Raw genomic sequence first — 16,243 nt, forward strand, 5'->3', positions numbered from 1 at the left:
AGTATTCATCGTAGTACTGGTTATGCACCTGCCGACGTGAAGCCGGAACTAGAAAGTGAAATTTTTGAAAAACTGTATGGCTATAGCATAAAACCGAGATACAAATTTGAGGTAAATGACCAGGTGAGGATTTCTAAAACAAGGCGAGCATTTCGCAAAGGTTATTTGCCCAGTTGAACGGATGAGGTTTTTGTCATATATAAGAGATATCCTTCGAGTCCTCCGACATATCTGTTTAAAGATTTAAAAGGAACAGTTCTGAAAGGAAGGTTTTACGAACAAGAGTTACAAAAAGTATTAAAGAGTTCTCACGATTTCTGGAGAGTGGAAAAAATTCTGCAAACGAGAGGTGTCGGTGCTAAGAAAGAATATTTCGTCAAGTGGAAAGGCTTTGATCGACGGTTTAATTCGTGGGTGAAAGCGTCATGGATGAAATGACAGACGAATTCTACGTTACTCTACCCAGCAATGCGAGCATGCAGTATTTCCCTCAAAACAATCAATCATCTTATCGAACAAAACTCGCCTCTCCTCTGTTATTGAACGATTCTTGGGAAGTAGGTCTAACTGAAATTTTTATTTCACGAAATTGGTATAATGTGGGAGAGTATAATAATGACTATGTAATAACTAGGAATGTGGAGAAAAGCATTCCTATTAAATTTTCACGCCATTCTTATTTTTATTTAAATATTATTATTATTTAAATATTATTATTATATTTATTCACGCCACGGAACTTATAATTAAAGGATATCCCGAAGTAACTATGACTGAAAAAGAAACTTTACATTTGCATGTCAGCGCAGGCGTATATAAATCCCCGGAAACTTTATTTCGCGAATTTCAACACGTACATTTAAGACAATTAGCGAATTCAAAAGTGTATTTAGAAGTTCCTCCAGAATCGGAGCTGGCATTTGGGAAAGGGCTGGCAGACATGCTGGGATTCGTCAACACCCATTTCAAGAGCGGAAAATATATAAGCGACTATCCCTTAGAACTGGACGGGGGCATTACAGAAATTTTTGTGTACAGCGATTTAATCGAATCACATCACGTTGGAGATGTGCATGTTCCGCTGCTAAGGGTTATTCCCTGCGTGAATGAAAAAAATGATCAAATTGTGAAGCATGAAAAAACTATATATTTTCCTTTGCGAAAGCACTATGTGGAAACGATAGAAATAGAACTGAGAACGAGTAGCGGGAAAAAAATTACCTTTACGGGAGGAAAAACATTTGTAGTCTTGTCTTTTCGCCGTAAGAAAACTATATAAATTGAAGATTTTTCAAGCTTTCCTCTCACTTTCTTAAAACATCCTTAGAGAAATGCACTTAAATCAGAAAGAGTGCGAATCCTATTATTGTGCTCAAGTTGGTGGCGGCGGTGGTGTTTACTTTCAAGGTATACCTCACCAACGAGGTTATGGGTTTTTTGGAGATTTGCGCCGATACATTACGCCGTTGGCACTTAGAGCCGGTCGTTATTTGGGCAAACAGTTGATGCAAACAGGAAAGAACGTCTTGTCAGATGTTGCAGCGGGATCGTCATTTAAGGACTCTGCTCGGAGCAGGTTACGTGAGACCTCTAATAAAATAAAAAGTGATATTTTTGAAATATTACAGAGGGGAGAAGGTATAAAAAGAAAGCGCAAGAGGAAAAATCGTCAATCAAAGAGCAAGCGTTGTAAGACAAAAGCAGATATTTTTACATAAAGATTAATAGTAATGGAAACTCAGGGGGTTATATGCCTTAAGAGCGAATTGGATCTCTTTAATGGTGTCGCCGTACAACTGGGCATCGATTCCTCTTCCTTCGTGGAAATCCACCCCGTATCTTCATTGTCTGATAAGACGCCCATAGAATTTTACATTAGCGGTAATGGTGAACACTATTTGGATTTGGCGCATACGATACTACACACACGACTTAAAATAACGAAAAAAAACGATACCAATCTCACCGACGCCGACGGGGTGGCACCTGTTAATTATATTTTAAACACATTGTTTTCCGACTGTTCAATATTTTTAAATGATAAACAGGTTTCGTCACAAGTGAATTATTCTTATAGAGCCCTTTTGGAAAGTTTGTTGTTCTATTCCAAATCAGGTTAAGGTAATCTACTGAGTGCTGGCTTATTTGCAAAAGATACTGCATCTAAGCATGATGTTGTGGGAGACGAAAACGAAGGTTATACAACGCGTGCAAATCGTTGCAAGCTTAGCCAAAGCCTCGACCTCGTGGGACCATTGCACTTCGATTTGGCCACTCAACCGAAATTGTTAGTCAACGGGGTTAATGTACGCATTAAACTGGAAAGGCATAAAGATGTTTTCACTTTGATGTCGGCAAACGACAATTATAAAATTAGAATTCAGCTAGCAAAACTATACGTGAGAAAAGTCAGCGTGGCTCTCTCCATCCTAATAGCACACGAAAAGGCTTTAGAAAAAGGAGTTATTAAGATGCCCATTCGTAGGATTGACATAAAAAGTTTTGCAATATCGAGCGGTTTGCAATCGACAACTATAGCAAACGCTTTTATTGGTCAGCTACCCACACGTCTCATTCTAGGTTTTGTATCTAATGCCGCCTATAATGGAAGCATCAACAGAAATCCTTTTAAATTTCATCACTATAACCTAAACTACCTATGCATATTAAATGGGGCACAGATGATACCTTCCAAACCCTATCAGCCCAATTTCGAAAAAACATTTTATGGGCGAAGTTATTTAAGCATCTTTAAAGATTTAAATCGATATCATTCAAGCCCCAACATCAATATCTCCTTTGATGAATACAAAGATGGGTATACATTATATGCCGTTGATTTGACTCCAGATATGGCATCTAATGAAAGCCACGTAAGCATAAATAAGAGCGGAAACATAGCCATTGATATCAAATTTGCAGCGGCCTTGCCAGAAACAGTTACCCTGATAGTCTATGCTGAATACAGGAACATAATTGAAATAGACAAGTCACGCGGAGTCACGACAGATTATTAAAAATCATGGACGAAGTTTTGCAAATATACGGAAATGAAATTAGCGAACTAGCTAAGGAGGCGGGTGCAGGCGAGGAGGTAATTCGAAGTATAGGCGATATGATGTTTTCCAATAAAATAGCGAACCTGCGCATTGCATTCTTTCTCGCTTTTGCCGAAAAAATTATTGAAATTTTCCCATCAAAGAAACATCAAGTGTACGAAGAAGTGTTTAAAAGCATATACAGAAATATTCATTTCGAACAAAGGCGGTAATGGATACTTTAACTCTGTGTCAATATGCCTGTGGCGATAGTCGAATCAAAAAAACATTTGGAGGTGTATATCCTTCCAATTTCATACCCTTACGAAAGAGACATTACTCCTCATTTATAGTGAATTCGGATCTGCATACTTTACCTAGGAGCCACTGGATTTCGATATATTTTAAGAAAAACAGCACGGCATATTACTTCGACAGTTATGGTCTTGCTCCATCTAACAAAAATATTTTAAACTTTTTAATGACCAACGCTAACAAAACATTTTATAATAAAATATGCTTTCAAGATGATACCAGTACATCCTGCGGAAAATTTGCTCTTTATTTTTTATTTTGTATGGTAAGAGGGTACTCTTTGAAGGACCTCAGCACGAAAGATAAGAAAAAAAATGAAATTTTTATTAGGGAATTTTTTTAAAAAAAATTCAAACGTCGCCGCTGTTGTCATGCTTTTCATGCCAAGAAACAAAATTGTGTGTCTTTGATAAATATGCGTGTTATTCCCGCAAAACATCACTAACGCTTCAGAAGTCGACGATGGAACGTTACGGCTATTTGCACACTGGAAACTCCAAAAACAGTCCTGTTGAAGAAGTACACGTTGAAAAAATTAATCATTTTTTCTTTAAAAACCTAAGCGACTGCATTCGTAATGCTCTTTACGATGAAAATACTAGCGGGAAAGGAAATCGTCATTACCTGAAAATTTTGAAGAATGCCGACGTGGTCAAGCATATTCATAAAGCTGACCATCAACCACAACAACAATATGGATATTGCTACTTATACATTCAAAATGAACAAATAGCTCTTTTTTCGGCATGTAGTAAATTATATAATAGCATGTTGGATTGTGTTTCTTCGAAAAAAATTGAATATGAAAGTGAATGTATAAGAGATGAACGCTATGTAATTAAAATTGCTTACTTTGTTATTCTGAATGATGATGCTATTGTGCGAGAATTACATCGCACTTGTGTGTAACACAAACAATTTGATCAATAAAAAGGATTTTTTTTTCTTTCAAATGCAATTTTTTTTTTTTTTGTCTCTGAAAAAAAAATATCATATTTAGATAAATAATACATTTTTACACTTATTTATGAGCTGCCTTTTTCTATTCCACTGTTTTGTTTTCCGGTAAAAGCATCTGCCTTGAAGAAATTAATAAAATGTAAATTCCTCCAAGAAGATACTAAAACCGGACCTCCTGGATAAGGTCCATTTTTTTATTTTTTTTCTAAAGGATTACAGAAGCTTAATACAAAATAATCATTCTTGTATGCATGATACAATGAAAAAATCAAATGAAACAAAAAACATATTACTGTTGTAAAATATATAAAGGTATCAAAAATTAAAATGAACATTTAAAAAAAATCAAAACGATTTTTCGATGTAAATCCAATATGGGAACTAACCCATTATTTTCATTACACCATGTGAGATGTTATATTGATAATACAATAAGTAATCAAATGAAACAAAAAGTACATTTCACATTATTACAAACATAAATGGAATCATTAAATATCAACACAAATTTCTTTCCCTCCCCCCCTCTTTTTCGTCGAAAAATACATGGAGGGGGTGTTTATAAAATAAAAATGATTAATCAGAATATTGCCTTAATGTGTCAGTATTTTTATTCATATTCGACAGTTAAAAGAAAAGTTTTCTACATAACCTATATAACAATTATTATAACAGTCATCATGGTTAATTCGCGAGACATTCGTGTATCAAGTTTACAAAAGAAATGCAACATAAATTCCTGTCGCAAATGAAATACAGAGAACTTTGCTTACATATCTCACACCAATTATCTTCATTTCGCATATAAGTATCAGAAATTAAAATGAACATTTAAAGACATCAAAACGATTTTTCGTTGTAAATTTATATAGAAACTAACCCATTATTAACTAGCAACTAACCCATTACACCATGTTAGAAACTAACCCATTACACCATGTGAGATGTTATATTGATAATACAATAAGTAATCAAATAAAACAAAAAGTACATTTCACATTGTTACAAACATAAATGGAATCATTACATATCAACAAAAATTTCGGGGTGTTTATAAAATAAAAATGATTAATCAGAATATTGCCATAATGTATCAGTATTTTTGTTCATATTCGACAGTTAAAAGAAGTTAGTTAGACAGTTAAAGTTTTCTACATAACCTCCATAGCAATTATTATAACAGTGATCATGGTTAATTCGGGGACATTCGTGTATCAAGTTTCCAAAAGAAATGCAACATGAATTCTCGTCGCAAATGAAATACAGAGGACTTTGCTTACATATCTCACACCAGTTATCTTCATTTCGCATATAAGAAAGGGTATCCCTTTCATTATAACATAATAAATGATTGAATTTTCTGAAAATTTTACATTTCGTTCTGGTAGTGTCTGTTTGACATCGTAACCACAATTCTAAACATTTGTTGCAGCTTTTCAAATAAATATTAGACTCATTATTTTGAACAATTACATGTTTTACAAATGTGATATGTGCAATCTTTAGGTGTAAAAGAAATATAACATCATCATCAAAGAAAAACCAGGCAATAAATTGTTTAGAAAACCACTTATTAAATCGAATTCTTTCATAGAGAGTTAAACTTTCATCCCAAAATACACCTCTGTTCTCTAAGGAGAAACTACTTTCAAAATCAATCCAGAATCGACCTTTCTCTATTATATCTCTTAAAATCATACGAGGAATATTCAGTTCTACATTATACAGTTCAGCTACACGTAATATCGAAGATAAAATAGTTTGAATACACATATCTTGCAAAGAAATTGGTTGAAATAAAGCCATCTCTTCTGGGTATTCTATGGGAGGGAAACACATTTTTGTTTTTTGTCGATCATTAGCATAAAAAAATATAAGTTGCAAAAATACAATAAAATGTTACAAAAAAGTTCCATTATTTTTTTTTTAATTCATGTCTTCTTCACGCGTGTTATAGTGACCATAAGACAATGATTGAATTCCATCATCTAACAAATATTTTTTGTCATAATATCCCGAGAGGCTAGCTTTATTTTGAAAAATCGTTTGCAGTTCGTGCTTTTTTGAAATGATTGAATATTGAGAATTCCTAATCAGGGAAGCATTTTTGAAAACGTTTTTATACGTTTCAAATCCAATGTTTTTGAGCGCGCTCCTTTTGATTCCTTTCGCGGTCTTTTTAACAGTATCACCGAAACGAAATGCGTACATTTTGCATTTCAAACCCACAAATTCCGATATGGGGGTGAGTGTCTCACTTTTAAGAAATCCCAGTTTTCCACGGTTCTCTTCATTAAACATTATATGATTGGGTTCGAAATTACTGCAATCCAAAATATTTAGAAAATTCGTTTTTAAATCACTATATACATCTTCAGTTGTTATATAGAGATACAAAGAATCTGTATCTGTGTATAACAACTCCCATTTTTCTTTGTAAAAGTGTTTAAAATGCGAATAGAATAATTTATACATGTGCAACTTCGCTAATTCTAAAACGCTGAAACCTATATAAATCGGTTTATCTAGACACAAATTTGGATTTTTCATTTTGAAAACTGAAAATTTTCATTAATTATTTCAAAATATTCCAGCAGAGGACTGTTTAATTTTTTTTGGCATTGCTCCTCACTAAAAACGCCCTGTACGTGAATACGTTTCCTAACATTTTGACAGGTTTTTCCATAGAAAGCGTTATTCATCTTTTTAAAGAAAGATTTTTCAAATTCGCTAGACGCATTTTGTCTTTTCATATTATTGAAAGCAATGTATTCTTTAAGCCACGCTCGTCGTTTAAAAGCTAAAATTCTATGAATTTTCTTAATTATTAAACCCTGTTCTACGTAAAACTTTAGATTTAAATAATGAGCGATGTAGTTTTTTTTTTTTTTTTTTTTTTTTTTTTTTTTTTCCAAAAAAATTGGGTAATAATTTTTTGCATGGAAGTGTCGTCTCTAACTGAAATTTTTTGCTCAGGGTTTTGGCGTAAGGCGATAGCATGTCAAAAGTGAGTTCAAAATGTTCCGGTGCTAGCGGTAAATCATTGTGTTGGTCATGCAGATGGGAGGGATATAACAGATCGGATTCGATAATATACCCCACATCACCGTCTTCAACACAAGACAAAATATCAAACGCCTCCACCTCATTTTCCTTTAACCAGTAAAAACCCCCCAATGGCAGGTGCTGGCTCATTACACACCCGTATAGATTATTTGCGTCTAAGGCTAAGATATAGCTGTGTGGTAAATCGGGTTTATAACTCTGGGGGATATAAGGATTATTTGCAAGAGCATAACGTCTACCCAGAAAACAAATACCTCCTCGCATTTGGTTTTCAAACCAAATGTATTGATTCACATCTCCTAGAAGCTCTAATTCAATTTTAGACGCTTTCAGTCCGGCATTCCACGTTAATTCGGCAGCCGTTATAAAATGTACAGAATCCAACTGGTAATATTTTAGAGCGGTGCGTCTGAAGGATAAAAATACTTCGGCTAGCAAAATAACATCTGTATTTTGATATAACTCTAAGTAATCGGCAAAAGTGTTACATCCAAACGAATGAAACACGTGTGTGGCATGTGCATAATCTTCGTCGGAAACTGCTTCTCCTTGTAATACATTATTAAACGCGCTCTGCAGTGGAAGCGAAGTTTCATACAACACCGATGTTGACGCGAAATATGAGTAAGGAAATACGCCTTTCCGCAATAACAATTCTCGTTGGGGATTTTTCTCAAAAAATGCATTAAACAATTTAAATTCGTGTTGTGACGTTTTCAAATTCGACAGCAAAGTGTCCAAAGACGCATCTAAAAATTGAAACGAATCAATAAATTTCATTTCATCTAGTGTAAACATGGTGAATTTTTCCAAATTCACCGGAATAATGTTAACTTTATTTGCATACATTTTCGGCATGTGTTTTAGTAACAGGTGACTATCATAATTCCTGAAATTATGAATTACCACCGGAATGTAGTTTGACACTTTAAAATTCAAATTACAGGAGCGATGTGCAAGACCTTTCACATGCCCATCACTCCAGTGGCAGTGATCTCTGACCCGAACATCGCCTTCTAAAAAATGATTCAAACGTATATGACATATATTTGAATCGTAACTTTTTTCCGACGTCTCCTGCATCGGTAAACACTCTTTCATCTTTTGCAAAATTTTAGATTTGATTTCGCTCAACGATGTGAAAAAAATGTTCCATTACATTCTCTCCGCAAAAATATTCATGAAAAATAATCTTGTTTTCCACATCAGTAACTATTAGGGTATAACTAATAGGAATATGCTGTTCAATTGGGGTAGTATGACTCTGTTGCGGAGAAGGAAACGCAGTTTGAATCTTGCGCGTGAGGCATTCAAAATCGGTAAAGACACAAAAAGGATGATAATGCATTTTCATTAAATTTGTAAATTTAAGAAGTGTGTTTTTAGGAATGCTAACTTTCTGCGGTTTGTTTTCATTGCAAAGAGTTTTGTGATACTCTAACGTTTCCCTTCTCTGAAACCCACTTAAACAAGTTTTACAAAAAAAATTTACTCGTTTTTCGTTTGCGTGTAATAGACGATTAAAATTTCGAATACAAAAGAAATGTTTTTGAAAATATAGCAAATCTACTGTTTTTATCGCATTTCGCTTTTCACTTAATTGCAAAGGTAATATTTCATTTTCCTCATATCCATACACGTTTATGGATACATCGTTCAAGTTTTCAAACATTTTTACATCGCCTAACGCTAAGGGAAATTTGAGGGATCCTAATTTAAAACGTGATATATCCTTTTTATACAAGTAAGCCTTCTGAGGATTTCTAGTGGATTTCGGAAAAACACTTGCGGCAACAGAATATAAAAAACAATTGTCGTCACCACATTTGATATTTAACAACGCTTTTCTATTTTTTAATCCCGTCGGTAAAGCGATGTTTTTACAACCACTGCGATTTTCCCGATAGTTTCCAACGTGTAAGTCAAGGTACTCTAACTTTTTTATTTTCCACCCGCTTCCATTACGCACAAAATTATCTATCAAATTTAAAATCTTTTTAAAGCATCTGTCAATGCTTTCGTAGATTTGGTTAGAGGATAAAATCCTTTCGCAATGAGAACAAAAATAAAAACACTGATTAATTTCTTTTTCATCTTTCCCCAGTTTCTCAAAACATATTTTCAAACATATTAAAATCCTGAGTCTTAAACTCGATCTAGTATTTAAAATGTTGTATATGGCAGGGCGTGCCGTTCTGAATATCTCATACGGATCTTTCTGAGAAGCATCGAATGTTGTTCTTAAAGTGCGCAAATAGCCTCGGTGGGCTTGCGCTAACTGAATAAAATTCATCATTTGAAAAAAAAAAAATAAATAAATAATGGAACTTTTCTGCTTACAATATTATATAAAATTCATATTAATTTACTAACTTCCACTACCGCTTTCCAGCAAAATTAGCATTTTGATATCTTTTTTTTTAAATTTTACATACAGTGACTCTTAATCACCCCCAAAGCTTCGATTATACGATCAATACAATTCATATTTATATTAAATCTTTTGGGGGTGGCGGCGGTTTCGGGATACACCCTTACAAATGAAACATAATTGACATTTTTGAAGTCACAAGTTTCTATTGAAACATTTTTTCCAATGTATATTTTAATTTTTTTGAGTTTTTTGCGGGAGGTTTCGCCTTCCTCGGGAGCAAGGTTTAAAATAAGATCTTCTGACGGCTGCACATCCCCCAACGTGTCAACACATCTACGTTTGCGTTCTAAAATAAACTAATTTTAATTATAATTTTATGCTTAACATTTATCGCAGAAAGTATTTAACAATAAAAAAACAATAACACACACACACACAAAAAAAAAAAAAAAAAAAAAACTTACGTTTCACTAACCATTACGAGCTTCCATCGTAATCCTTATGGAGGATGATAGCACCAACCTCACCGTTTCGAAATGTAATGATCAAGTGAAAGTTTCACAAGTCTCGCCTTGTGCGCTTACAGGATGTTTACGCTTTCAAAACACGTATTTCATCAAATACTACTTTCACCTCCCCCTCAAAATCTTAACCTTGATCTAACCTTTCTCAAGGAAAAGCGACCATTTCGTTCCTAATTTAGCAATGCAGAATATTATCCCAGCCCACTGAACTGAAATCAACCCTTTCAAATGCGCATATTACATTCGACTCGTGAATTTTAATTAAATCATTTTCCTTTTTTTTTTTTTACAAGCCTCTCATCCTTCATTTAACCTTTTTCTTCCCTCACTACATTAAACGCACTATTTTAGAAAAACATGGTATATGACAAACAGTCTCGCCTACATTACCGCCTACTACTACATCCAAGTACTTTTGAAGGTCGACGGCACTTCCGGGGTGCAGGGATACTCAAATCCTAACTACTGTTATTTATACACCAGCTTTCAAGTTGTGGCATCAAGATTTGTAAGTTCTAAATGGCCTTTTCAGTATTCATGGACTTTGCTGCTAACGCGGTGTCATCCGCGTAGCAGCCAAGAAAATAGTTGTAATATATGTGATCTCTGGGAAGATCGGCCACATAAAAAAGAGAAATTATAGGCCCCAAAAGGGAGCACTGGGGCACGGCTGCATTGATATTTCTTTGAAAAATCTTTACCAATCTTATTTGAAAAATCTTTACCAACGGAGACAAGGAATTTCCCGTTTTTGATAAATAAGTAAATAATTTCAATGATTTCTCTACTGAAGTCAAAGGAAATCACCTTGTAAAAAAGTCCCTCATGCCAGATGCGATCGGGCATTTCTACAGTGGCGCCGTAGTTCGAGCGCCACTGTAGAAACATTCGTATTTTTTGGAAGCAGGAGACTTGAAAAATGAGCCATGCTCTCACCAGGAATCGAACCACGGACCTCTCGAATACGCGCCGAGCGTGCAGACCACTACACCACGAAGGCACTCTAAGAAGGCGGAAGAAATACATTATAAATTTATGTTGCCACAAGTGGTTGGCTGAGTTGTAAGTGTATAAAGTTTGTCTGAGTATAAAGTGTGCCTTCGGTTCTCATTAAGTTTCAGCAAAGGATCTTTTACACCCTTCTCAGTTCCGTTTGTTAGTTAGCAATAATTCACTTAATGTCTAGCTAAAGTTAAGTTACAATGTATGATTGCAAAGACTATAAATTATAATTACATTCAAAGATGTTGAAATCGGTAATTAAGTACTTGCTATATATTAAAATTTTTATATATAAATTATACTCCTACTTTTATTACAAAACATTCAGATTTCTGTTAGACTAAATGTCTAAGTAATGTAAGAAATTTTCATAAAATTTGAAATAAAAAGGTCGGCAGTTATGTTAATATGCTATGAATGTAGGTAATGATACTCAGTGATGGTTATTCATACACAGTTATTAGATTGTGAGATTTACAAGACTTAAGAACTGTAAGTTATGTCCGTATATTCCATAATCTTAGATTATATCAAGATTATATTACTTATAGTTAGAAAAATTATAAAAATATTATAAAAGCAGTAACAAAAACTTGATTTTGCTTTATAAATTCCCAGTTACACATCCTTATAGTAGTTTTAATTTATGAAATGAAGCAAAAAAGGATTTTTAGACCATGGTGATTTTGATCATGGCACATTTTAAGAAACATATAAATATGAAAGTTTAAATTTGCATGTGGTTCCTTAGCAGAGAAAATACCAAGAGTTTACTTTATGCAACTAAAAATCTGTTTTTATTGTTATTATTATTATTATTATTTTGGGAGGGGGAAGACGGATTTTACAATATGCAGATTTGACACTTAAGAAAAGTTTCAACAGTCATATGATAACATTAAAAGCACCAGCCTTAACAACAACAGTAAGATTAAAAGCACCAGCCTTAACAATCAAATTTTGGCTTTTTTTTTAATGATATTGTTGCGTGCGTACGGGTTCGTTATGAAATGAATGCACAAGTCCGATGAAAAATGAACAAAAATTTATTATTATCACAACAAAAATGCTTAAATTTTCTCAAATTATCATGCAGTATTACAATATCTCACAGTAGTTATCTTTTAACTACTCAAATGTCCAATAGAACGTCATTCAAAACAGCTAAAGAACGCTAATCCGCGAATTCGCTACAATTAACAAAAGCAGTTTCCTAAACAACAAACTGAGCAACTACTACAAACTGAGATGTTTTCCTCCTTTTATAACATTTTAAAATCACGCGCTAGAATTTTCCAGCACTTTCTCGAAATCAAAAAGAGATATTTATTTATTTAACGCACGCGCTCTTGTATTTTTAATTTTTCCGGCTTAGCTTTCTTTTAATATTCGTCACGCGCAGCACTGCGCGAGAAATAAAACCATTTAATTTATAATTGAACTAACATGAGCTTTTTAAATACCAAATTCGTAACACTGCCCCCTTACCAAGGACTGCACGTCCCGGGCAGTACAATCCCTGGACAGGAAGCTAAACTTACAACTGTGGCATAAATGCAACTGAGGCATAAACATTACATTACAATATCAAACAATATAAACAATAAATGCAATAACTAACTTAAACAAATCAAATGCTATCAAATACTAAATACAAAACAAATACTAAATACAAATCAAATACTAAATGCAAATCAAATACTAAATACAAATCAAATACTAAATGCAAATCAAATACTAAATACAAATCAAATACTAAATGCAAACCAAATACTAAATACAAATCAAATCAAATACACATTTATAAACAAAAAGGACCATGGTCTGATACTATTTACAATTATTTACATTACGTACTATGGCCATAGTAATGAGCTAACCTGTCGTAATGAACGACTTTAGGTTTAGAGTTCGAAGACTTACGAATCCGAACCACGACGTCATTCAGCCTTTTTAGGACTGTATACGGGCCATCCCAAGGCGTCTGTAATTTCAGAGAAAGTCCTTTCCGTCGAGTCGGATTCCACAACCACACCTTGTCTCCTTCGTGGAACTGATGTTCAGTAGCTCTTGTGTCGTAGCGGGTCTTCATCTTCTCCGTCGCCAAGTTGACTCGCTCTCGTGCAAAGTTGTGCATCACTTCAAACCGGGCCTGGAGATCTTGAATATATTCCTCAGACGATGAAGGAGCATCCGGACGGCGGCCAAACAATAGATCACAAGGCAGACGAAGGTCACGACCGAAGAGCATCTGTGATGGAGAATAGCCGGTAGTCTCGTGGACAGCACTGCGGTAAGCCAGTAAAAAGAGTGGTTATTTCTTGTCCCAGTCCTGTTGGTTTCTGGAAACCACTAATGAGAGGTTATTAAGGATGGTTCGATTGAACCTCTCTATCATGCCGTCCGACTGGGGATGCAATGGCGTCGTTTGAGTTTTGTCAATGCCGAGTAGTTTGCATAGTTCTTTGATTACTGCCGAGGCAAAATTCCTTCCATGATCGGAATGTAACTGAAGAGGCACTCCGAACCTGGAAATCCAGTGCTGTATCATTACCTCAGTTACTGTGACAGCCTCTTGATCAGGAATAGGATAAGCTTCAGGCCACTTGGTGAAGTAATCAATGACAACGAGTATGTATTTGTTGCCATCAGCAGTTCGTGGCAGAGGTCCCAGGATGTCAAAGGCGATACGTTCAAAAGGCGCACCTACGTTGTAACGTTGCAGCTTGCCTCGGCTGCGTTTCCTAGGTCCTTTCCGACCTGCACAGGCATCGCAAGATCGGCACCACTTTTGCACGTCATCCTTTGCATTATTCCAATAAAAGCGCTCACGAACTCTCTGCAAGGTCCTCATTATTCCAAAGTGACCTCCTGTAGGACCTTCCAGCTGGCCTTTCCTGACTTCATCATCACTCCACGGTTCTCTATCAGCCGATGTTGATGTAGTAATTTGCCTTGCGACCGGAGTCAGCAGCTTGTATTTCGCTTCCACCCTGGAACAATATCGGCAGCTTTCTTGGCAAGGTCTTCTAGACAGGGCGTCGGCGTTTCCGTGTGATGATCCCTTACGATGACGGATAGTGATGTCATATTCTTGGAGTCTCTGTATCCACCTGGCTATTTGACCCTCAGGATTCTTGAAATTTAAAAGCCAGGTCAATGATGCATGATCGGTGCGGAGCAGCAATTTTCTGCCGTATAGATAGTGATGGAACTGTTCTACAGCTTTGACTATGGCGAGCAACTCTTTCCTGGTGACACAATAATTCCTCTCCGGTTTAGACAGGCACTTGCTCCAGTATGCCACTACACGTTCTTGGCCGTCTATTTCTTGGGACAAAACAGCACCAACACTTTCATTACTCGCGTCGGTGTCGAGAATAAATGGTCGGTCAAGCTGAGGATACGTCAGGATTGGAACAGATGTTAAAGCCTCCTTTAAGTTGTTAAATGCATCCTCGCATTCTTTTGTCCACAAGAACTTTTGGTTGCTCTCTGTCAGCTTGTGTAGGGGTCTTGCGATGGAAGAAAAGTCCTTCACGAATCTCCTATAGTAGGTGCAAAGCCCTAGGAAGCTTCTCAGCTGATGGACATTTTCGGGACGTTTCTAAGATTTAACGGCTGATACCTTTTCAGGATCCGTGCGCACACCTTCTGCAGAGATGACATGTCCCAGGTAAGTCACTTCCTTTCGGAACAATTTGCATTTAGCGGGACTCATCTTCAGATTGGCTTCTTTCAGTTTCTGAAGCACCTTCCTAAGATTTTCTAAATGTTCTTCAAAACTCTTTCCGACGATGATGATGTCGTTCAGGTATATGAGGCAGGCTTCGTAGGAAAGGCCAAGGCCTTTCAAAACAGTTTCCATAAGACGTTCGAATGTTGCCGGCGCATTACACAGTCCAAACGGCATCACCTTGAATTGCCAAAGCCCTTGTGCCGTAGTAAATGCCGTCTCTTCTCGGTCTTCAGGCTGTATTTCTACCTGCCAATACCCACTCTTTAAATCAAGTGTTGAGAACCACTTGCTGCCAGAAAGAGTGTCTAGAATGTCGTCAATTCTAGGAAGAGGGTAACTGTCTTTCTTCGTAACCTCATTCAACCGGCGATAGTCGACGCAAAATCTTGTTGAGCCGTCTTTCTTTCTGACTAGGACGATGGGAGATGCCCATGGACTTACTGAAGGCTCGATGACATCGCTTTCTTCCATATCTTTTAACAGTGTTCGCACCTCTTCCTGTTTAGCAAACGGTAGACGTCTTGGATGTTGCTTGATCGGGGGATGATCGCCGGTATCTATTCTATGTTGTGTCAAACTAGTTCGACCCACGTCAGAATACGAGCGGGAGAAAACAACTTGAAGATCTTTAATGACGCGATCGGCAGCATTCCTCTCTTTATCGTTTAATTGCGCATTCTGCAATAACTCCGATGTAATTCTCTCTGAGGACACGGATTCTTGGATGTTACTCTTTCTTTCAACGGTGGTTACTGGAGTACATGCTGCAACCACTTCACCTTTCTTAATAATTCTCCCCTTCTCAGTTACATTGGCGACTCTCACCGGGATAACCGTTCTGGATAGGTCGACGAGTGTTGAGGCTACTAGTACAGTCGGTCACAAAAGTATTCGAACACCGGTACCCTATCAGAAAATGACAAGATGGCGTTTTTTTTTTCTCTTTCTCTCTGTGTGTCGTGTTATTCCATCCTAGGTTTTCTTCTCCCCCCCATCTTGGAAAAAACTGGAAAAAATTGGTTACGATCTCTTTTTGAATGGGGAGATGCCATTTTGAGCAAAAGCTGACGACCCTATCTTGGAGAATAAACATGACCGCTCTACACACCCTTTCACTCTCTCTCTTTGAATTGGGAAGCCATTTTGGGAAAAATGCAGACGACCCTATCTTGGAGAATGAAAATGAACGCCTCTCCCTCTTTCTTTGAAATGGAAAGCCATTTTG

The 16,243-nt window shown here is 36.1% G+C and overlaps 2 protein-coding genes across 2 annotated transcripts; one reads left to right on the forward strand and one right to left on the reverse strand.

The window, feature by feature from the left end:
* Positions 1–1,331: 1,331 nt before the first annotated feature.
* Positions 1,332–3,017, forward strand: LOC146994113 (uncharacterized protein F54H12.2-like). The gene is made up of 2 exons (XM_085826308.1): positions 1,332–1,638; positions 2,122–3,017. The coding sequence occupies exons 1-2, from the start codon at positions 1,332–1,334 to the stop codon at positions 3,015–3,017; spliced, it is 1,203 nt and encodes a 400-aa protein (XP_085682434.1).
* A 1,469-nt stretch (positions 3,018–4,486) lies between these two features.
* Positions 4,487–10,290, reverse strand: LOC146994114 (uncharacterized). Its single transcript, XM_085826858.1, has 2 exons — positions 10,218–10,290; positions 4,487–10,099 (listed from the first exon to the last, which is right to left on the reverse strand). The coding sequence occupies exon 2, from the start codon at positions 8,478–8,480 to the stop codon at positions 7,134–7,136; it is 1,347 nt and encodes a 448-aa protein (XP_085682984.1). The 5' UTR covers positions 8,481–10,099; positions 10,218–10,290; the 3' UTR covers positions 4,487–7,133.
* Between the last annotated feature and the right edge of the window lie 5,953 nt (positions 10,291–16,243).

Source organism: Stegodyphus dumicola, chromosome 11 (assembly GCF_044657685.1).
Source record: "Stegodyphus dumicola isolate Sdum_Otavi_A_Nest chromosome 11, ASM4465768v1".
Lineage (NCBI taxonomy): Eukaryota > Metazoa > Arthropoda > Arachnida > Araneae > Eresidae > Stegodyphus > Stegodyphus dumicola.

Excerpts from the sequence above, each read along its gene's own strand:
- LOC146994114 (XM_085826858.1), bottom strand. The coding sequence starts at position 8,480 with ATGAAAGAGTGTTTACCGATGCAGGAGACGTCGGAAAAAAGTTACGAT.
- LOC146994113 (XM_085826308.1), top strand. The coding sequence starts at position 1,332 with ATGCACTTAAATCAGAAAGAGTGCGAATCCTATTATTGTGCTCAAGTT. Across the intron at positions 1,639-2,121 it reads AATATTACAGAGGGGAGAAG|GTAATCTACTGAGTGCTGGC; the intron begins GTATAAAAAGAA and ends AATCAGGTTAAG.